The sequence below is a fragment of the Mustela erminea genome, chromosome 3 (genome assembly GCF_009829155.1).
Source record: "Mustela erminea isolate mMusErm1 chromosome 3, mMusErm1.Pri, whole genome shotgun sequence".
Lineage (NCBI taxonomy): Eukaryota > Metazoa > Chordata > Mammalia > Carnivora > Mustelidae > Mustela > Mustela erminea.
The window spans coordinates 44788683-44810909 of NC_045616.1; the positions used below are offsets into that span (position 1 = coordinate 44788683).

At 38.8% G+C, this 22227-nt stretch overlaps 1 protein-coding gene across 1 annotated transcript in view; it reads right to left on the bottom strand.

Moving 5' to 3' along the window:
- Nucleotides 1–415: 415 nt before the first annotated feature.
- Nucleotides 416–22227, bottom strand: part of ERAP2 (endoplasmic reticulum aminopeptidase 2) — a 37558-nt gene continuing 15746 nt past the window's right edge. Inside the window, exons 7-19 of the mRNA XM_032335683.1 lie at nucleotides 20558–20671; nucleotides 19336–19467; nucleotides 18966–19097; nucleotides 15472–15537; nucleotides 14101–14276; nucleotides 11870–11949; nucleotides 10714–10897; nucleotides 6379–6535; nucleotides 5728–5912; nucleotides 4931–5092; nucleotides 4274–4414; nucleotides 2139–2220; nucleotides 416–1195 (exon numbers count right to left, since the gene is read on the bottom strand). Of these exons, the coding sequence (XP_032191574.1) occupies nucleotides 1052–1195; nucleotides 2139–2220; nucleotides 4274–4414; nucleotides 4931–5092; nucleotides 5728–5912; nucleotides 6379–6535; nucleotides 10714–10897; nucleotides 11870–11949; nucleotides 14101–14276; nucleotides 15472–15537; nucleotides 18966–19097; nucleotides 19336–19467; nucleotides 20558–20671 (1755 nt within the window). The 3' untranslated portion in view covers nucleotides 416–1051. The remainder of the gene's footprint in view (nucleotides 1196–2138; nucleotides 2221–4273; nucleotides 4415–4930; nucleotides 5093–5727; nucleotides 5913–6378; nucleotides 6536–10713; nucleotides 10898–11869; nucleotides 11950–14100; nucleotides 14277–15471; nucleotides 15538–18965; nucleotides 19098–19335; nucleotides 19468–20557; nucleotides 20672–22227) is intronic.

Here is a 22227-nt window from a genome sequence, read left to right on the forward strand (position 1 = left end):
ACAGGAAATATACACAATACAATCTAATTTTGCAATTTTCAAAAGATGTTTTAAAACTGTAATAGTGTACAGTTTAAAGTGGTGAGGTATAATTGTTCTCTCCTTTACCTCTATGATTGCAGATTTTACTGCCTGTGGAGATGACCTCAGGAGGCTATCCTTGAGGTTCTTAATGAAAGTGAGGCTCTGGGGATGCCTGGGTGGCTCACTTGGTTAAGCCACTGCCTTCGGCTCAGGTCATGATCCTGGAGTTCTAGGATCAAGTCCAACATCAGACTCCCAGCTCCGCAGGGAGTCTGCTTCTCCCTCTGACCTTCTCCCCTCTCATGCTCTCTCTCTCTCTCAAATAAATTTTTAAAAAAATCTTAAAAAGAAAGAAAGAAAGAAAGAAAGAAAGAAAGAAAGAAAGAAAGAAAAAGAAAGTGAGGCTCAAGCCAAGCAGCCCTCCTGGCTTTGTGGGTAAACCCTGACACCTAGTTTCTAATAATCAGAGATTCGGTGACAAATTCTCTGGTTTTCTGATCCTTATACTTCATAATTGGATTCAAATTTTCCAGGAATGGTAAAAATTAAAAAAAACTATTCAGGCTGAGATGAAGGAAGAAAAGGGGGAGGAAATGAAAGGATGTGAATGAAAGATTTTTTAAAAAAAGAATTGGCTATGTTTCCTTGAAGGTAAAACTGGCTGGGCAAAGTCCAGGATGCTAAGCAAGGCTAGAAAAAACACCAAAAAAGCAAAAAAGTAGCATGCTGTAAGGCAGTGTAGGGAGTGGGCGATGTGGCTAATCTATCGCAGCTCTGCCTGTATATCTACATTCACATCTCCACATATCTCCAGTATTCAGGAAGTTTACATTTAAGTAAGCTACTGAACTGGACTTCCCCCACCTCAACATCATACATCTGTCAGCTAGAGACAACCGCTGAGAGCCGGCAGCTGCGGTGGCTGGTTTCTTGGGGCTTCTTACTGGTTTAGACAAAATACCCAAGACTTTGACGTGGGCTTTACTGACTTCAAGCCCACATGTGATGAGCTCTTTCTACTGACCATTTAAGAACTAACCAGTAGCCAAGTCCTCAGAGTGGGAAGATTCCTCTCCAGCCACTTAATATTTTTGGCTATGGTTTCCAAAATCATTTGAAAAGTATCCAGATGTAACCCTTGTGCCTTAAGAGACTCAAAAAACAGTTTCACCTGAAAAATAAGCAAGAAAAAAATTACTGACATGGTTCACGAAATACTTGTTCTTGCAAAGGGTTTCAAAAGAGCTTGCAAATCATATGTACAACAGAGTAATCCTCTCTCTTGCAAACTTTAAATGGTTATTTTCCTGTCTTTTGGGGGTTTAATTAGTATTTCACTTTATCTTCAAACAATGTAAGACAGAAATGATAAATACTCATCTTACAAGTAAGCTCACTATGGGTAAAAATGTTAAATGATTGAGCCAAGTCATATGGTAAGTAGTGGGCCAAGACTTAAGTTCTAGAATTCTGAGTTTCCTTCAAGGGTAAATAATTCAAGATTTATTTTGGAAAGAAGATGGAAAACATTAGAATGCTTAGAAAAAAAAAAAAAGTGGAGGGGCACCTGGGTGGCTCAGACCACCCTGGGAAGCCTCTGCCTTCAGCTCAGGTCACAATCCCAGGGTCCTGGGATCGAGCCCCCCGTCAGGCTCTCTGCTCTGCAGGGAGCCTGCTTCCTCCTCTCTCTGCCTGCCTCTCTGCCTACTTGTGATCTCTGTCTGTCAAATAAATAAATAAAATCTTTTAAAAAATTAAAAAATAAAAAAATTTTTTAAAAGTGGAATTATCAACAACAGTAGTTTTGTTAATAAAAGACCTTTAAGTACTCTTCCAAGCTTCAATATAGTCACTTTTGCGATCATACACTATGAAGGAAATAATAAGCAAGGACTCATCTCTGAAGTGTAAGTTTCATTTTGAATGTTATGAACACCTGTATTTTAAGAGGGTCTAGTCCTGTCCCTTCCATTTACTGGCTATGTATCATTGGACAAACTACTCCTTTTCTTTTAATAAAATGAGAACTTTACACCAGATTATATCTAAGTTCACTTTCATTTTTACAACTTGAATATTTATTTTTCAGTTGTTAGCAGAAGAGAGTCACAAACCTCTTGCAGCTCTTCCTTGGAAGAGAAGTGAGATGTTGGGCCAACGATGATCATTCTCATAGCAAATGAGCCCAAGTCAAACCTGAAAATGAGAAGGAAACCCACAGATTTAAGTAATAGGAATACGGACCTTATCTTTATATGTTTTTTAAATATAGGACATTAATAACTATATGATAAGCTTGCACAATACATTATATTCTATTAATTACCCTAAGAATAACTCATTCATCCAGTAAAATCCCAAAGCTATGAAATGTATCAAATTTGACCACAAGATAAATATGAAGATAAAGACTATTTAGGAACTGGGGGCGCCTGGGTGGCTCAGTTGGTTGGGTGACTGCCTTCAGCTTGGGTCATGATCCTGGAGTCCCAGGATCCTGTCCCGCATCGGGTTCCCAGATCCATGGGGAGTCTGCTTCTCCCTCTGACCTTCTCCCCTCCCATGCTCTCTCACTCACACTCGCTCTCTCTCAAAAAAAATAAAATCTTAAAAAATATATTTTACAAGACTTTTTAGGAACTGTGAGGATCTTACTCAGTAGTGTTTGTGTTTAAATTTATGTTTTTGCTTAAAGAAGCATTCTCTATTTTTTTTTATTATGCACTCTATTGGTAAAGATTTTTTGCCAAAGAACTTCCCAATATACGTATTTTTACTTATGTATTACATACATGTACTATGGTATAGGTTCAACAGAAAGTGTAATAGCATAAGAACTTATATATGTAGTGAGATGTTCTCCTTGCACTCTCATGTACTATCTTGCACACTTCCCCATCCCATTTTGGCAATCCACTGCTTTTTAAACTGTATTTTGTGGGGGCCAATGTTATTCGGTTAAACTCTTCATTTCCAGCCCCAGAATTCATCCTTCACCCCAGTGTTGTCTATAGAGAATATATAGCATAAGTCCAAGGGATTTGTGCTAAAGAGCAGAGCACAGATACATCCCAGAAATGATTCCAAGTCTAGACTGTGCACATGGTCAGGCACAAGGGTCATTTCCAGTGACAAAGGAAATCTACGGCATTGCAGAAAAAGTATGATCATATCAGGGGAGGGAACAGATAGTCAAGCAAACGACCCAACCAATGATTCCAGTGATCTTTAAGGAAACACACACACACATTTTATATATAATATTATATATACATATATATATGTATATATATATACACACAGACACATATATAATAAAAATATACATTTTTTAAAGCAGTAAAGCAGTTTCTGTTTGGTCCCATGTGAATGTCAAACTCCTTAAAAGCCTGGGAGGGGGTGAAAATGTTCTTTTTGCTTACACAAGATTCTGGGGACTCTAAGTCCTTCATGGCTAACAAGTGAGAAGGAAGAGGAACCAGGGGTGACTGAAATCAAAGATACTAACTGACACTAAAATAAACAGAGCAGACTACACAGGTCTCAGATTCTGGATATTTTCCATATAGTTCATAAGTGACATTTTGGTTTTGGATAAGGAATAGCTGAGAACCTTAGCAGGGGTTTGTTGTGAGAGAAAGCACTCCTATCCTATACCTTCCACTGAAGTCTAATCATTATTGGTTCTTTCTGAGGGATATTTTAGGGCCAAGAGCATGCTGGAGTGAACTCTGGTTCTCCCAGGGGTTGAAACCCTAGAAAAGACGCAGAACTGATGAAGTTTTAAAGAGGGGGTGTCTCCCGAAACACTTCTGATCGGATTTCTTTCATCTCCTCTAAGCTCTCCACTGAGCCACTTCCACAGGGGAACTGAGGGTGGGGATTAGTGTTCATCAAAATTCCTGAAACTCTCCATGAACAAAGCAGGCGGAATGTGTTCGATGCACTATATATGGATTGCTTGGATTCTTCTGGGCTGGTGAGGAAGCTAGGAGGACCATGGTGGCCCAGGAGTTCTTTGCCTGGGAAGGGTGAGAGAAATCTCTTTCCCACTCACTTCTCACTCCTCTCCTCACATCTGGACAGGGTAATTCAGGGTATTAAATTTTCAAACGAATAGAGTTCATCAAACTATTTGGGTAGAAATAAGATCATTTATGTGCTTTGGGGGATGCATCATGGTACTTGGTTTCCAGTAACTGAGTCATCTAGGTAGAAGAACACACATTGGATGTAAATGAATACCAACTTTTTTAGGAGATGGGTCCAATTTTCTCTTAAAAAATTCCAGGCTAGTTGCTGCCCCTTTGGATTTCTGGCAATCACATAAAGAAGAATGGACAACTCCTGTGTCTTGATGACTTCTCCTTCCATTCCTAGTTCAATTAATCTGAAGAAATAAAGATCATTTGACTTCTCATGGCATGTGTCATATAATGGAAATTAACTCAGGTTATCAATATATTAAGAGTAGAAGAGAAAGAGACATGATAAAATTATAACTTACCAAAAACAGTAGTAAATTCCTTACTAATATTTTTAATGTTCCAGCTAAATTTTCTTTTTTTTCTGGCAGTAATTTTATTCACTTATTATTTCAAAGAAATTAATTAGCATCTTGTACAACACCTTATACCCAAGAATGCATTCTTGCGTTCACTTTTCTCCAAGGTTTTGAAAGTAAAATGTAGCTATTTGTCCAATATTGGTCACCTGATTAATAACTAGGAATATCTGTTTTGATCATTTGCATTTTGTCCATATGTATTTTTCAGAAGTAAATTCAAAGCAAATCAAATTTGATTCAATTCTTTTATGACTTTGAAGTTGGTGGTCAATATTTTAGTGACTTCATTGGATTTTTATCAGTTTACTTTTAACAAGTTGGTTTAATTAATGCACTTACTTCTTTAACTTTTCCTGATGTTGGCTGGTTGACAATGCATACAGAATTTTCTTTTTTTCAGCACCTGACATGGACAGTCCATATTGCTCCAAAAGGTAATTCCAACCTATTGCTGTGTGAGCACCCACAGAATACACGACCTCTAAAACATCCGACGGAATGCTATAGCATGAGGAACAAAGTGAAGGAAAAAGTCCTATGAAACAGCGTAATCCCTGTGATCGCTGGGCATCTTCCTGATTGTAATAAACACCAGAATCCATTTTGCCACAACATACACACTTTTGATGCCCCCAAGTCATTGGTTTCTCATCAAATATGAAATCTGGGGTCAAATTTCGGGTCTCTGGTATTGGATGATGAAGAAGTAGACTTTTTTAAAAGGTAACCTCTCTTAAAAAAAAAAAAACCACCAACTTTTAACAAATGATCGCTGCTGTTTGTTGTTTGACTGATTGTACATTTCACATTGCTTTTTATCTTTAAGACACACTTTCGGAGCTTGGGCAACCCCCTCCCCCCACTTCTACCTTCTGGCAATCTTTCTGTCACCATGCCAATCCCTCCAAGCCCTCCCACTAAGGGGACCTAAATCTCACTTCCCACAAAATCTATTGAGCACTTACTATATGCTAGCATGAAACAAGGGTTTGTAATTCCCAGCATGGCTTTCCCCTACCATGCCCCCTGCCCCATACCATCTTCACTGAAAGGTTTCAGATCTAACATCTTGCTTGATCAAAGACTTTTGCATCAAAGTGAAAGGAACAAAGAACAGGACAGATGTCTAGGTTTACTTTAATTTTCCACTGGATTCCATCCACTGAGAGAAGAGTTCGGTTGCCTTCTGGATGCAAGGAGCATGGTTCAGGTAACAGGCCAGTTTTAGGATGGTGGATCGAAGCATCCTGTCCCAGACAGAACCCTTGTCACTCCAGCTTTGCCTGTCAATCACTGGCTTAAAATACTGGAGAATGTAATGCTGCGGAAAGAACAGGATGATTTACAGAGAGGCTAAATTTAGTACTTAACACAGCTCTTACCCACCAAAAAGGATCAACTCTAAACTGCCTGCATGAATCTTGCCCAAACACAGAACTATTTGGCTTTGTATTTTCTCCTTGTTTTCTGGGCCCCACCTACCATATTTAAACAGAGTTTTTGCATTAAAATAGGGTTTAATTTCCTATCTGAAGGTAGAATATCATTGACAAAAGATAAAATCACACTTAGAAGGAATATTTTGCTCACGATCCTGATAGGATCGTCTTGGGTTGGTGATGACAAGAAATGAGAGCTTTCCAACCACTCAGTGCGGTTGACCGTGCCATCAGCCAGTTCCCTCAGCTTCTTAAAGATTTATCCCCAGAAGTTCACACAAACAGACCAAGTCTCGCCCATCCTCCAGACACTCTCTACTTAGTGAATTTCCTGGAAGTGATACAAACCTTGAGGTTTTCTGTGACATCTGAAACATTCCTTCTCTCCATCATGCGGTAAAACAGCTCTAAGTATTCCAGACCTTTGAGAAGTGCGGGAATGCTTGCTTCATGTTGGAGATAGCGAGTCAGGTCAAGGGCTTTGTCTAGGGTCAACCTTCCTGCACTGAAGGATGAAACAAGGTTGGGTGTGTGTACATAACTTTGAGTTCTTACTATTATTATTATTTTTTTTTAAGATTTTATTTATTTATTTGACAGAGAGAGATCACAAGTAGGCAGAGAGGCAGGCAGAGAGAGAGAAGGAAGCAGGCTGCCCGAGGAGCAGAGAGCCTGATGCGGGGCTCGATCCCAGGACGCTGAGATCATGACCTGAACTGAAGGCAGAGGCTTTAACCCACTGAGCCACCCACACACCCCCAGTTCTTAGTATTCTTAATATTAACACAAATATGATCTAGTGAGCAATGGGAGGAGCAATTCAGCCAGACCTTTGGGTTTAAGTCCTAGATCTGCCACTGACTAGTTCTATGATCTTGGGCAAATTACCTAACCTTTCCCGGCCTCAGTTATATCCCTTATACATGAAAGTAACAGTAGTATCTTGTGCTGTTGTAAGGATTAAGTGACTTCATTCACACAGAGTGTTTGGAGTCATTCCTCACATGCAGTAAGAGATTTATAAAGGAAATATTAGCTAATATTAATAGTTAGGACCAAATAATAGCAAGGTTTTCACATGTTGGGTCATTCTCTACTGGTTTCACTTGTGGATTTGAATTGTTCCTCCAAGTGGATTTGGAACTTTGAGGACAGGGGCTCTGTCTTTCCTTTTTTTAATGTCCCTTCTAGAGCCTAACAGAGAAGTAGTGTTTATTCTGAGTAGGACAAAAAAGGTACTTCCATCTTTTTTTAGAATCTAATTAGATTCCAAAGTTATATGGCTTCTCTGTATTTTCTTTTAATGAAAAGAACAAACAACAAAACTATTATTCTGAATACCAAACATTAGGGCCTCTTCTGCAGAGGAAATAAACCATTATACTGTCATTTTGCAAAGTGGTTCTCACATGTGTTTCTGACAGAACTTGTGTCTGCACGTGGTCTGTAAACTATTACTGCCAGCATTCAACTCGAAGATTAAGCATAATAGTCTGATATGGAAACAGATTCAAGAACAAAAGACGTTTCTGTTGAATTTTCATTAGCATAATGCTCTACCTCCTTTGGGTTTTTAAATGTTCAATTTTTATCTAAAAAGAGGAAACCAAAACTAGCAAGAAGTGAAATTAAGAAGAACCAACTCTTGTGACTTTTCTTAAACACAATTATATATTGCTTTCAAACAGACTTATGGAAAAGTTTCCACAGTTTTTGTCTGAAGACGGAGGGCTGAACCATATGCACTATGATTCTATGGTTTGCTGTATTTTTTAGTGTATTTATCTACGAAACATCACGATTCCTTCCCTTGTTTGTTACTGTCATGCCGTACAGTGTAGCTGATACCCTAGAGGATCAGCAACAGGAAAAACTAGGTAAAATATTCCAGGGTCCCATTTTAAAAAGGGTGTTGAACACAAAAATGACCTCATATTAATCCTGTTTTTCTTATTTGTCAAGCCTAATTTGTTTCTTACAAAAACAAACACCATTATTTACTTTTATACTAAAAAAAAAAAAAATCAATCTTAACATTCATTTAAGAGGATTTCTTTTCTTTTTATGTAACTATTGTTTAATAAAAAGCCAGCTCCTCACCACCAATCATCACGCAAAATGTTACCTGAAGGTTGATTCAGCTTATAAATAAACACATATGTGAGCTTATACTTTACCCAACAGAAAAAAAATCTGTATCTTATTAGTACACCGTTCTATACTTATGAGTATACAGTTTCAGCTATTTGGTACCTTTGTGAAATAAAACTATATTCCTGAAAAGCCAATTTGAATATGGGACTAAAAGGAATAAATAGTTTTTCTGTAAAGAATTTAAAGTTGTCGTTTCAATTCCATCCAACCCAGATGAGATTCAAGTGTTAAGTTATGCTTAATTAATATGAAAATGCAATTAAAATAAATGTCCATTCCTTGGCTAAATTTTGTCTTCAGAACAACTATGATCTCTGATTACTTCTTTTAACTCTTAAATAGATATTTTATAAAGCAGGGAAGATGCGATAAATATTAAGGGAGAGTAGCAAGTAAAAATACTTTGACCTAGTATGAGAGTTTTAAATTGTTTCCTTATTGACCGAGTTTTATGATAAAGTTAATATAAACAAATTATGGAACAGTTGGAAATTAGAGAGGGAAGGAAAAATGCCTCATAATTTCACTACACATCACATTCACTAATAGCACTTTGGAATATTTCCTCCTCTTTTTCCCCACACTTTTAGCTAATAATTTTTTTTTTATATAGTTGCAACAAAATAATACACAAATTCAGATTCTTCTTTTTTCCAACTTCACATTATTTGAACTTCATTTCTATGCTGTTGCTTCATCTTCCTCTTCAAAACAGGATGTTTTAAACGATTTTTTAAAAAGATTTTATTTATTTATTTGACAGAGAGAGATCACAAGTAGACAGAGAGGCAGGCAGAGATAGAGAGAGGGAAGCAGGCTCCCTGCTGAGCAGAGAGCCCGATGCGGGGCTCGATCCCAGGACCCTGAGATCATGACCTGAGCCGAAGGCAGCGGCTTAACCCACTGAGCCACCCAGGCGCCCCGATAAACGATTTTTATTAGATAATACTAATACTACTAATAGCTAACATTTATTGAACATTTATTGAACTGTGCTTAGTGCTTTATTGGCATTATCTTATGCAATCCTTGAAACAGCCCTTTATATTAGATATTATTATTTAAATCTGGAATTTTAAAGACTAGAGAAGTACTAAAGACTAGAAAAATTAGGCTTAAAATGTTTAAATAATTTGCCTTAGGTCAAAGAAGAATTGAAGAGGTAATACTTGAAGTCATCTATTTTAAACCAAAATTTGTATTCTTAACTTCATTAACCTGGCCACCTCGTTTTTCCACTGATTCATTAATAACAGTAGGGTTTCTTCTGCTAAATTTAGACAACCCATAAATTTATTGGCAGAAAGAGCAAAAGAGATTTTGCAACTATTTGAAATATTGGTTTTCATTGTTAAATTGTCAATATTCTTCAGTGTTCCTATTCCTACATTTTTAACTCATCTTCTTTGCAATCTGCTCAGAGCTTCTCCTTTGACCAGACAGACCTCCTCCAGTGAACCGTGGCTTACTTCCCAGCTAGTCTATCATGTAACCATCCCGACAGTTGTGGGATGGCCACATTCCTAGCCCATCCTGACTTCAGTGTGCTCTGCTACAAGTGTTCCTGAAACATGAGCTGAAGATTAAGCTTTCAATCTTTCCTTTTCTCCTTACTAGAGAATTCTGTTATTGTACAGAGAAGCTTCTCCTGAGAAATGTCCTGCTGGTTACTCTCACTCAATTTGACCTAGATAAACATCTGAAAGGAAATAATATGTCACACTAAATAAAATGAATATAGTAATTCTCAGAATAGGAAAAGCTTACAATGCACATTATTTCACCTGACTCCTAATTTTTTTCCATTGGGGATCTTGTGACCTGATTTATTCTACATATTTTTCTGCTGATGATAAATGAGAAAAGAAAGAAAATACTTTGTCTTTCCAGGAAAATCTAAGGAGGAATAAACATAAGGAGCCAATTTCTCCTACATTTCCCTTTCAATTTCATATTGATTTCTATGGTGTGAGCCAAGTAACAAATGGATTGTGCACTTGATTTAACATTTAAAATCATAAAGGTTAAGACTATATTACACTTCTTTTGTTCAACAGATTACATAGGTATTTGGTGAAACAGCAAGCTACTCACCTAAATTTTAAATCTATCGTCAAAAGCTTAAATGCTTAGAGGGTCCACCCTATGTGACTGAAACAGGTCACTCATGTACCATTTGGGACTTTGGTGCATGGGACAGTAAAAGCCTTGCTTCAAGAAGGACGCTGCATCCTCCTCTACGTGGGAATGAAGGTCCATAGTTGCCACATCTAACGTTCAAAAGAGACTCCAGAAGTCAGGATTTGTACATAAATTTCCCCACATTTTAAAATGTCAGATTACGTGTTTAAATACTGTATTGGTCAAAAACCTTATCAGTAGATAAGCTTTGATCTAGTGGCCAGTATTTGACCTTCATTCAGATCCATCACATACGAATGAACAATACTGAATGTTTGATTTTAAAATCTATCATATCTGGTTATGAATAACTTATTTCCTGTGAAATGGAATGAAATTTTGCATTACCTTACTAGCTGAAATGCATCATGAATCAGACCTACTCTGTCCTTAGGTCTGAGAAGTGTGTGGTTCTGATTCAGCTGTGTGATTAGTTGGTCCCATCCGTGCCCCTCATAGTGAACAATGTAGTAGCCATTTGAGTCCACGTTGAATTTCACCCAGCTGGTCTTTTCAGATAATTCCAGAGTATCTAGGAGGTGGAAATTGGCATAGCGTTTTATTAACAATATACATACCAGGAACATCTCCAAAACTGTTAGTTCTCATGCTATTACTAATCAATCAGTAGGAAGACAAAGTTTTGGAAGAATCATTATGATATTCATTTTCACAGTCTACTGAATGGGTTTTTTTTTTTGTGAATTATAGTCTTATTAAATTAATAAATAAGTAAATTTGTTCTCAAAAGCAGTCTCTGCAGGTCTAAGAGGCCCAGTTCATCAGATAATAAGCATGATCGGAATTTGACTTATTTGTGGCCTTGTCACTGGTCATTGCAATATGTATATGTAGATAGGTGATCCACTTGTCTAGTCCTCATTTTGGATGAAATAAAGATTCCAGGTTGAACATGACATTATGATGGAAACCTTCTCATATTTCAGTGAGGTATTCAAAAGTGAAATTAAAATTATATTATATATTTTTAATATGACAAACATTATCCTATGTCATCAAAATAACATTATCATATTCTCTCAATAGATCTGTGAGACTTAGTCCTCATTCAAAATAAGATGAGAGAACTGAAGCTCAGGAGGAGTAAAGAAATTGTCTAAGGGTCACACATCTAATAGGTGACATAGTAAGGAGTTGAACCCAGAGCCAATGCATTCCAAATTCATTCCAATACGTATTTTTGCCTGTGGCATAAGAGCTGGGTTAGTAGTTTTTAAGAGATATAGGAAAGAAAGCCCTCATTTCCTGATATAAATACAAACCTATCTCTGACTGCTAAACGCAAAGAAAACTTCCCAGTGAATAGAAAATTCAATTTTTCCAACTAAAGAGTTCTTTTAGTAATTAATAAATGGAGAAATGAGGACTTCCCTGGACATAAATCTTTTATTTTGAAATTTACTTACAGTAACTTTCCTCCACATAGCCCAGAACATGTTTAATTTCAGAACTGAAACACGTATTTGGCTCATGAGTTCATTACCTGTCCTTGATTTTAGAACGTGTCTATGGATCACATTAGAGGAACTCGTGGTGTAGGTCAATGGAATATGCCACAGGTACCTGTGTCAGAAGATGGAGATGGTTACAGACTAAACGAATGGTCCTTTTAATGTTCACATTGTCAGACTCAGATAGGTTGTAAAAGGCACTTAATGGCCCATCTTTCACACCACTAGGGGCCCTATAAATTTTATAGGCTAAGACTTACAGATCCTTCAGTATGCAAAAATTCTTCCATACAATTATAGAGGTGCAGGCACTATATATACCTGGTTGAGCTCTGCCACAATTATCTGTGCCATTGTTGTCCAAATCTCATACCATAAATTCTGCTGATTGTTTTCTTCTAAGCAAGAGAAAAAAATCCAGTCTTCCTTTCATATTTCCAAAAACTCTGGCAGCCTGATATTAATTCAAACAACCAAAGAAAACTTCAAGAAAAGCTTCAAGAGATAAAGATCTGACCTCAATATGATTTCCACTTATCCTTTTGTTCAACACAGCTACCCACACCCCACCCTTGCAACTGGTAAGTAACTGTAAGTAGTCACAACACCGCAATCTGTTGTGATCTGCTGATCAGCCAAGTCCAGAAAAGCCGAATGGATTGGAGGAAAAGACCAATTTCAATGATATTTTGGTTACTTCTCAGTGGTCCTACTATGATAAATAACAGAAATTGGCTGGTGTATTTTTTTGCTTGCTAGCAGGTTTTACAATTCCTCTATCGCCATCAAGCCATATTAGCTATAGTAATCTTGTACATGTAAAATCAAGTCCTTGAAAATACCAACAGGTGAAAAAACAGAAAGAGGAATAATTGAGAATGTACCTATTAGTCTTCAGAAAAATATAAAACAATGAAAGAAATAGCATATGTAGACTTTAATCTAGTAAAGGGTCAGAAGGGATAATCTACATGTTAACCCATAAGGTATTGATAATTAACAAAGCAATTGAAAAATTATACAAAAAGGTAAAAGCAGACACATAGATATTGCCAAGATTTAATAGAATGATCTGGATTGACCTTTGGCTCCAGAAGGAAAGGAATTTTTTTCCAGATAAACATAGCTGGGAGTGAAAAAGAGGGAAAGTAGCATTTCTTGAGTTTGAATAAGCATGAATCAGATGATAATAATTTTATAAGAATCATCTAAATACAGAGGAAAAATACAGATCGTTTTAGTAGATATTTGTTACTCTGGCCCATCCACAGCATTGAACTCCCTCGTGATAGTTTGATAAGTTATAAAAGTGTGAATCCTGCCTTCCCAGGAATGAATCACCATTAAATTTTTCAGGTTGTGTTGTCAGGATATAAATTGTTTTAAGCTCTCTGAGTTTCAGACTTTAGAAGGACATACGGAAAAATGAAATGTGTGGATAGAGAAGTGGCATAAAAGTTACTGTTGGTTTGGAAATGGGCAACTGACCAAATAGAAAAGAAAAACAATATGTTGTCTGTGTTAAAGACCTTGAATTTGCTTCTGATTGTCAGAAAAATTCTAGAATTGTTATGAGACAGATACATCCCTAGAAAAAGAAATAACAATAAGAGTCAGAACAGATTCACTTGTATTATTTCATTTTAAAATTGACCTCATTCATCTTATGGATGGAACTAATAGATCAGAGAAATGTGGACAGTGTTGTGTTTCTTGATTTTAGTAAAGCCTTGAACGCGGCTTCTTGGGATAGGCTGGTGAAGGAGATATGATAGTACGGTTCCCTGGATTCACTTTCATTATTACCAAGACACAGCATATGTTTTAAGACAACGCATTCACAGTCAGTGACTGAAAAACAAAAGGCCACAGGAGGTTGAATTCACAGGATTCACAGGAATGTAATTCACCCCCAGGGGATATATTTTCCCTTCTGATAGGATGTAGAACTGTCATAACAATTTCTATGTATGCGCTAGTCACCCAACCTATGAGGCCCCAGAAATCTAGGATGGAAAAGAGTGGGACATATTTGAGCAGAGCTATGCATCAGAGCCCAGTGGCTGCTGCAGAATTATCAAGAACACAAGGACACAGTAACGCTGTCTGGGGCCCGGCCTGAAGCTCTTGCTCTTGCAGTCTGTTACCAAGGCTGGGTCAGGCCTCTGCTGCCTGTGTAGAAAGAGCATCCACCACGTTGCCCAAGAAACTAAAGAGCAAGCGGAGATACAGTGACCTAGGCGAACAGAAGAAAAGCAGCCACCTTTCCTGCAGGGCCCTCCATTCAGGGTCCTCTCTGGAAACCCCGCTCAGGAAGCGCTCCTGCTGCAGCCTGAGGGAACGCCCTTCTCTTGTGATCACCACCAGGGGAATTCCTTTCTGCAGAGTCCAGGTCGCCATCATCTCCTTGAGCTCCGTGCTTTCCTCCCGGAAGGCGAGCTGAAATGACAAGTGACTTCGGTGACTCCAGAGGGAGGAGAGAAGCCCAGGAGAGCAGAAACGCACAATCTCCTTGGATGGCGGAAACAAGGCTTGAGGAGGAAGAGGGGAGGCCTCAGGCTGTCAGCTCAGGGCTGGAACTGGAGCCGGGCTGCCCCAGAGATGCTCTCTGCAAGCTGACTGAAGGAGGGATGTATGCGGCAGCTAGAGGGTTAACACGCAGTGGTAAAAGTCCCAGAGGAAGGCCTTGCTCTAGACTGGAGCTCCCTCCTGCTCCACTGCAAACCAAAAACCCAGAAAACAAAACAGAACAAAACTGCCTCTCCATTTTAAGGGCAGTGGAGTGGAGGTGTTTCAGAGAGAAATGTCTATCTTTAGGGGAGCTTTAAATACTCCAAAAGAACTGTATTATATCAATAGATGTCTACTGAATGGAGAACAAAAACTCTAGCTTCCTAGCTTCTCTTATGGATTTCTGATCACTGGATTATGCCGAATCTTCCTTTAAAAACTACAATTTATGGGATTCCTGTGCCTCTTCTTAAAAAGAGTCCCTCTTTTCTTCCACTAAAGTGTTCCACTAACTTCCCAGAAGTAAACAAAAAGACAGGGGCCTCTAGAAAACCATTCACCCTATTTCCAGACCTAACATATTTGGTTTGGCATTTTCCTGAGCCTGGAGGGTGCCAAGACAGCACTAACCAGGCAGAGGAATTCTGAGCCGAGATATTTTTAGCTAGCAGTGGGGCTGTGGGAAAGCTGAATTGTAACAAAAATATAGTAGTAACAGCATCATCCCCCTAAGAGGCCTGAACATTCCTTTTTCAGTCAACTTTGTTTCAAGGAAAACTGTGGAAGTCTCTTCCTTTCCAGTTATTTAAAGGGACAGTTGATGGGGCACCTGGGTGGCCCAGTCAGTTAAATGTCCAACTCTTGCTTTCAGCTCAGGTCATGATCTCATGGGTCAGGGGATCAGATGGAGCCCCACGTCAGGCTGCCCCACCGAATGCTGGACCTGCTTGAAGAGTCTTTCCCTCTGCCCCTCCCCCCACTCTAGCACCCTCCCTCTCAAATAAATAAATAAATAGATAAATAAATCTTTTTTAAAAAAGGAATAGTTGGGCTCCTCTACATAATCACTTCGGATCACATGACACCCCAGATCTCTTCTACTCTAAGTTTTTTTTATACTTACTGTATTGCTTGTCATCTTGGAATCGGAATAACAAAATTCACCAGATGTAAAATCACCTAGACAATCCTATAAAACAAGAATGGAAGAATACTGCCATTTGGGTATTGATAGTTGGCTGAATATGCATATTAGACATGAATACAGACACTTAATAGCTCTATGAAAATTTAATTGCTTCAGACATGGTATGGAGCATCGTAACTCATGAGAAAGGGGGAAGAAAAGCATCTTGGTAGTGACCATAGGAAAAGTTACTTATATACATAAAACAAAAAGTAATTTTTGTGGATTTCCTATGGTTGCTGCAAAGGCCCCTTTTTTTTCCATTTTCATGAACTGTTATGTTCCTTACCAAGTATATCTAGATCAATTAAATTTATATATATATATATATATATATACACACACACACACATATATATTTCAAGTTTTCTTTTTTCTTTTTTTTTTAAGATTTTATTTATTTATTTGACAGAGAGAGATCACAAGTAGACAGAGAGGCAGGCAGAGAGAGAGAGAGAGGGAAGCAGGCTCCCCGCTGAGCAGAGAGCCCGATGCGGGACTCGATCCCAGGACCCTGAGATCATGACCTGAGCCGAAGGCAGTGGCTTAACCCACTGAGCCACCCAGGCGCCCTATATTTCAAGTTTTCTAAAGAAGTACAATGTAGTAGAATGATTGTTGTAAAAGTTAATTTGTTTGTTGACTTTTTCTTTCTGTTTTCTCTTTCCCTTGGGAAAGGTCCTACTTTATTCTTTTATTGTACGTGCTGCTCATGCCCCTATTTAGCATTTAGGCAACTGTGTCTAGTAGTAAACGTCTCCTATCATATCACAAATCCCTTGACTGGGGAGGGGAAATGCCTTTGCTTACCTGGGCATTCCTAATGACTATCACAGTAACAAGAGAATAATAAACTTTGAATTCAGAATTAAAATGAGACCTAAGAAAATCAACAACTTGTCATCAACGCTTAAATAACTAAGACTTAATGCTCAAGGGGAACTGTATATGGAAAAATAACACACACACTTTCTAAGGCTCTCAAACGCTCTTAAATGATTTTATGAAAAATAACAACAAAGAATTCCTCTAATTCCCAAGTTACTATTGACACATGTTAGAAATTATGTGATGTGACACAGTGCTGAGGAAGATATCATTTCATACCACAGTTTCAATTGGCATCAGAAAGTGGTCAACTAGACCTGAGGACCTTTAGGAAAAGGTTAGATGGGAGACTTTCCTGATAACTAGGAAGAAGCTGTGAAGTTATTAGGAAAATGAATACTGAGCTTGGAATCAGAAGATAGATCTCAAATACTGACTCCTTCATTGCTTGTGTCTATACAACCTTGCACCAATTTCTCCCTCAATATTACTTTTCCCACCTATAAAAATGGGGCAAGAATGCTTACCTTACCTTCTCGAGATGGCTAATAAGCATGATGTGACTAAATTTAACATAGGAATATCCACAGTTGGCCTAAAAGAATCCTGCACTTCTTGGCTAAATTTCTCCTCTAATAACCCCCTGACCACTATGCACACCAAGGACATATTGTTTCTTGTTGAAGAAAGACAAGGTTGATGTCCACACACACACATAGACAAGGAGAGGGAGAAAGAGAGGGATGGGAGAGAAAAGAAACATGAGGCTTGTTGAGAAGTTTAGGAGGACTCTGGAGAGCAAGCATCTAGATTTTCAGCAGGAAGTGATAGAAATGGATAAAAACATTTACATAGGTTGTACTAAAGACTCAAATGAGATAATGAGATAATGCTCTTGAAATATCTTTTTAAACTATTAAGTGTTATATAAATATTGAACAATATTATGACTGTCCCTGGGCCATGAAGTGCTTACAAAGAGGACTCTTCTGTCTACAATGGCTTAGGGTTTGTCTATCTCTCTGCGTAAGCCTGCCAGTCCAATGCATCTATAAAAGACTATTTTACTCACAGTTGAAAACTTAAGAGTATTTTAATAATTCTTAGAATCATCTAAGCCTACTACATGTTTTCTTCATTTTACTTATCATACTACTTGAATCCCAATGACAAAAGAGACCAAGTGTTCCTTCATTAGCAATTAACTGTTCATTAATCACAACGCTAAATGCCCTGGCACCTAGAATAGATATGATTCTTGTTCTTTTTTTTTTTTTTTTAAGATTTTTTTAATTTAGTTGACAGAGAGAGAGAGATATCACAAGTAGGCAGAGAGGCAGGCAGAGAGAGAAGGGGAAGCAGGCTCCTCACTGAGTAGAGAGCCTGATGCGGGGGGGCTTGATTCCAGGACCCTGAGATCATGACCTGAGCTGAAGGTAGAGGCTTAACCCACTGAGCCACCCAGGTGCCCCAATATGATTCTTGTTCTGAAGCAAATTTTATTATTATTACTATTGTTATTATTAAACTATTATAAGCTATTAAAAGATGACATCACTGTGGGGGATAGATTCGTAAACACACTTTTAGGTATTGAGCAGAAAGGCAAACCACTGGGGCACCTGGGTGGCTCTGTTGTTAAGTGCCTGTCTTCAGCTGGGGTCATGATCCCAGGGTCCTGGGATCAAGCCCCACATGGGACTCTCTGCCTGGCGGGATGCATGCCTCTCCCACTCTGCCTGCTTGTGTTCCCCTCTCGCTGTGTCTCTCTCTCTGTCAAATAAATTTTAAAAATCTTAAAAAAAAAAGAAAAGAAAAGAAAGGCAAACCATTGAAGGGTGGAGTAGTCTGTAAGGAGAAGGTAAATTCTCAGCTAGAACTTAAAGGATGGATGGCGTTTGAATTGTTGGCAAGAAGAAAGGGTCCCCAGGTAGCAAGGACCCTTGAAACAAAAACATGATGACATAAGTATTGAGCAGGATTTCTTCCGATGAGGGAGGAAATGTGTCTCACGCAATGGAGAATACATGCTGGACACTAAAGTTGAAAAAGTAGAGTTCATGGGGCGCCTGGGTGGCTCAGTGGGTTAAGCCGCTGCCTTCGACCCAGGTCATGATCCCAGGGTACTGGGATCGAGTCCCGCATCGGGCTCTCTGCTCAGCAGGGAGCCTGCTTCCTCCTCTCTCTCTGCCTGACTCTGCCTACTTGTGATCTCTCTCTGTCAAATAAATAAATAAAATCTTAAAAAAAAAAAAAAAAAAGGAGAGTTCAACCTTAAAATTGGGGCAGAGAAGTTTAGATATTCATGGTGGGAATTACAAAGTCATTAAAGATTTTGGAAAATGAGGAGATAAAAGTATTAAGTTATCCTTAGAAGGGAACCAAAGAAAAGGGCACCAGATACCAAAGGCCTGTGACTACCCCAGTGTGGATGGCATCTGGTTCCAAAGGAAAAAGAACGTGCTGCCTTCGATACACCTGGCAGAGTAGAAAGTGGAATACATGTTGATTGACTGACAATACAACTATTTATAAACCTTCATAATTAGCCTATTACATTTTAGATTTACCAACAGTCTACTGTTCCCCAGCATATGACTTACATTTGACAGACTGTTCCACAAATCATCATTTTTAGCATTTCCATAACTGAACGTCTTTAAGTAGTGAATAATTCCTTTGCGGAATTTCTCCTCATTCAGAAAATCCTTGAGCATATTCAAAATACAAGCTCCCTGAAAAAAAGAAAGAAAGACAAAAAAAAAAAAAGAAGAAGATAAAGAAAAAGATAGTATGATTTGTTTTTTAAGGGAGCTTAAACTGTATGGAACACGGGTGGTGTCTGAAAACGGAACGTCAAATACAACAAAAGTATAACCAGCGGCGGGAATCAGCAACCAGTAAGTTCAACTGCTGATCTTACAAGCCTCATTACATGTCTCCTGAAAGCAGAGCTCCCACAGCATTTACTACCTTGTTATAGGAAACGGAGTCAAACATTTCTGCTATCTGCGTAGGAGTTTCTGCTTGATTGGAGATAGGACGGGATGAATTTAATGAATCTTTTTTAATTACTGTAAAACACACGTCTGAAAAAGCATCATCCTAAAGAGGGAAGAAAATGTTTTCACTTTGAATTTGACACTTTCAAAGCAGTACAAAACACAGTAGGCTCAGGAAGATAATCATAGAAGTAGTCATTTCTTACAATTGATTGTTTCTTTCCCCTTATATAGTCCCCTGCCACCAATTCTCTACTTCATAAAGGCATAAATCCAACATTCCTTCAGACATTGGTTGAATGTGTACCACATACCAGGCCCTTGGATACAGAAATAAAATGGTTCCCATTTGGTGAACCCTTGCTATGTGCCAGGACCTTATCTGTGATCCTTTCAACACTCCTGTAAAGTAGATGCATTATGTGCTCTTTACAAGTGAGAACGTATGAAACTTTGGGACTCCACCGTGGATTCAACACATAGCAAATAAGAAGACATTGACTTGGGGCGCCTGGGTGGCTCAGTGGGCTAAGCCTCTGCTCTCAGCTCAGGTCATGATCCCAGGGTCCTGGGATCAAGCCCGGCATCGGGCCCCCTGCTCATGGGGGAGCCTGCTTCCCCAACCCCACCCACCTGCCTCCTTGCCTACTTGTGATCTCTGTCAGTTAAATAAATAAATAAAATCTTTTTAAAAGAAGAAGAAGGAGGAGGAAGAGGAGGAGGAAGAGGAGGAGGAGGAGGAGGAGAAGAATGATGACACTGACTCTGAATCCATGACTCTCTGTACCATACTGGACCAAATGCCTACCCAAACAGCTAAGTAAACATTACAAACCACCTTGATATGTAGTGTTCAGACTCTATGTGTAAAGAAAAAGACATGTTTGAAAAAAATCTTTTCATATATTTTAGGGAAGTGAATAGGCAGGCCTTTTGAAAATTCTAGAAGCGTGTGCCCCAATTATGCTTAATTTTCAGGTTACATGCCGAGAACTCTCCAGAGGATCTTTAACCACGAGCCCCGTCTCATCCTACATCATTGTTCATGGACAGTGACTTTCTTTCCTCTTACCTCACATACACAGCTGTACATTTGTGCTATTTGAGCTCTCTGCCCATAGATTTCTGGGTGATAGATTTGTGTTACGGGCTGAATTGTATATGTGGTACGACATACAAAATTGTAAACTTACAGATTGTAGCTCTGGATATGTGGCATTAACAGAGACGAGTTCCATGTATGTTGCAAAACCTTCATTGAGCCAAATATCATTCCACCATTCCATTGTAACCAGGTTGCCAAACCACTAGGAAGCAGAGACTCAGTGTTACTAGAAGTTAAACAAATATTGGGGTTCCTGGGTGGGTCAGCTGGTTGAGCATGGGACTCCTGACTGCAGCTCAGGTCAAGATCTCAGAGTTGTGAGATAGAGCCTTGAATTACCCCCTCCCCTATTCTCAGTGAGGAGTCTGAGATTTTTCCCTCTGCCTCTCTCTTTACCCCTCCCCCAGGCTCATGCACATGCGCTCTCGCTCTCTCGCTCTCTCTCCCTCTTAAATAAGTAAGTACATTTTATTTTATTTTTTTTTAAAGATTTTATTTATTTATTTATTTGACAGAGAGAAATCACAAGTAGATGGAGAGGCAGGCAGAGAGAGACAGAGGGAAGCAGGCTCCCTGCTGAGCAGAGAGCCCAATGCGGGACTCGATCCCAGCACCCTGAGATCAGGACCTGAGCCGAAGGCGGCAGCTTAACCCACTGAGCCACCCAGGCGCCCCAGTAAGTACATTTAAAAAAAAGAAATTAAACTAATATAAAAAAAATTATTAGGGGCACCTGGGTGGCTCAGTGGGTTAAAGCCTCTGCCTTCAGCTCAGGTCATGATCTCAGGGTCCTGGGATCAAGCCCCTCATTGGGCTCTCTGCTCAGCAGGGAGCCTGCTTCCTCCTCTCTCTCTGCCTGCCTCTCTGCCTACTTGTGATCTCTGTCTGTCAAATAAATAAAATATTTAAAAAAAATTTTTAACTAGCAAAAATATATAATGGATGCTGACATCCTTCTTTCAATGGTTAAGGCCTTTCCTCTCTCTGTTGCTCTTTTCTCTCTGTACAACTTCCTTCTACTGACTGCATTGCCTTCTCTTCTCATCACCACGTTTTTGTTTCTTGTTTACTTTTCTTTGTGTCCTTTTTGTCTCCAGCTCTCCAACTTCCATTTTATCCTCCCAACATTTCTTAGCTATTAGATTTTGTCGAGAAAAAGATATAAAATCTTACATCATCCTTGATTTATGGTGATGGCCTTAGGAGAGATCTAAGCCAAAATATCTTTGGTGAAGTCACTTCTTTATATTAAGTAGCAAATATTTGCTTTATATTTAAGTAGCAAATATTTCAAATTCTTACAAAATCATTTAGGACTCTTGGATTGCTACATAGTATTACTGATGAGGGAATTTAGTTGTTCACTTTTTCTCTGACTTCTTCCAGAGATTAACCTGGACACTAAAGCTAAAGTGAATAAAGTTTTGAGATTTTAAATATATAAAAATAAAATTAACAGGGTGCCATAAGGAAAGCTAAACAGCAATTTACCCTTGACCTATATTTGATCTGTAACCCTGGCTTTAAGTATTACTACTTTTTCACATACTTTTGTATTTTATTTAGCCTATGTGCTTGGTACTATCCATCTAGTTTATCTGTTTCAGAATTGCAATCTCCAGAGAGTTGGGAAATTAAACAAAAAGATTCCTAGATTCAGGGACACCTGGGTAGCTCAGTTGTTTGGGCATCTGCCTTCAGCTCAGGTTATGATCCCAGGGTTCTGGGATCGAGCCCCCACAATGGACTCTCTGTTCA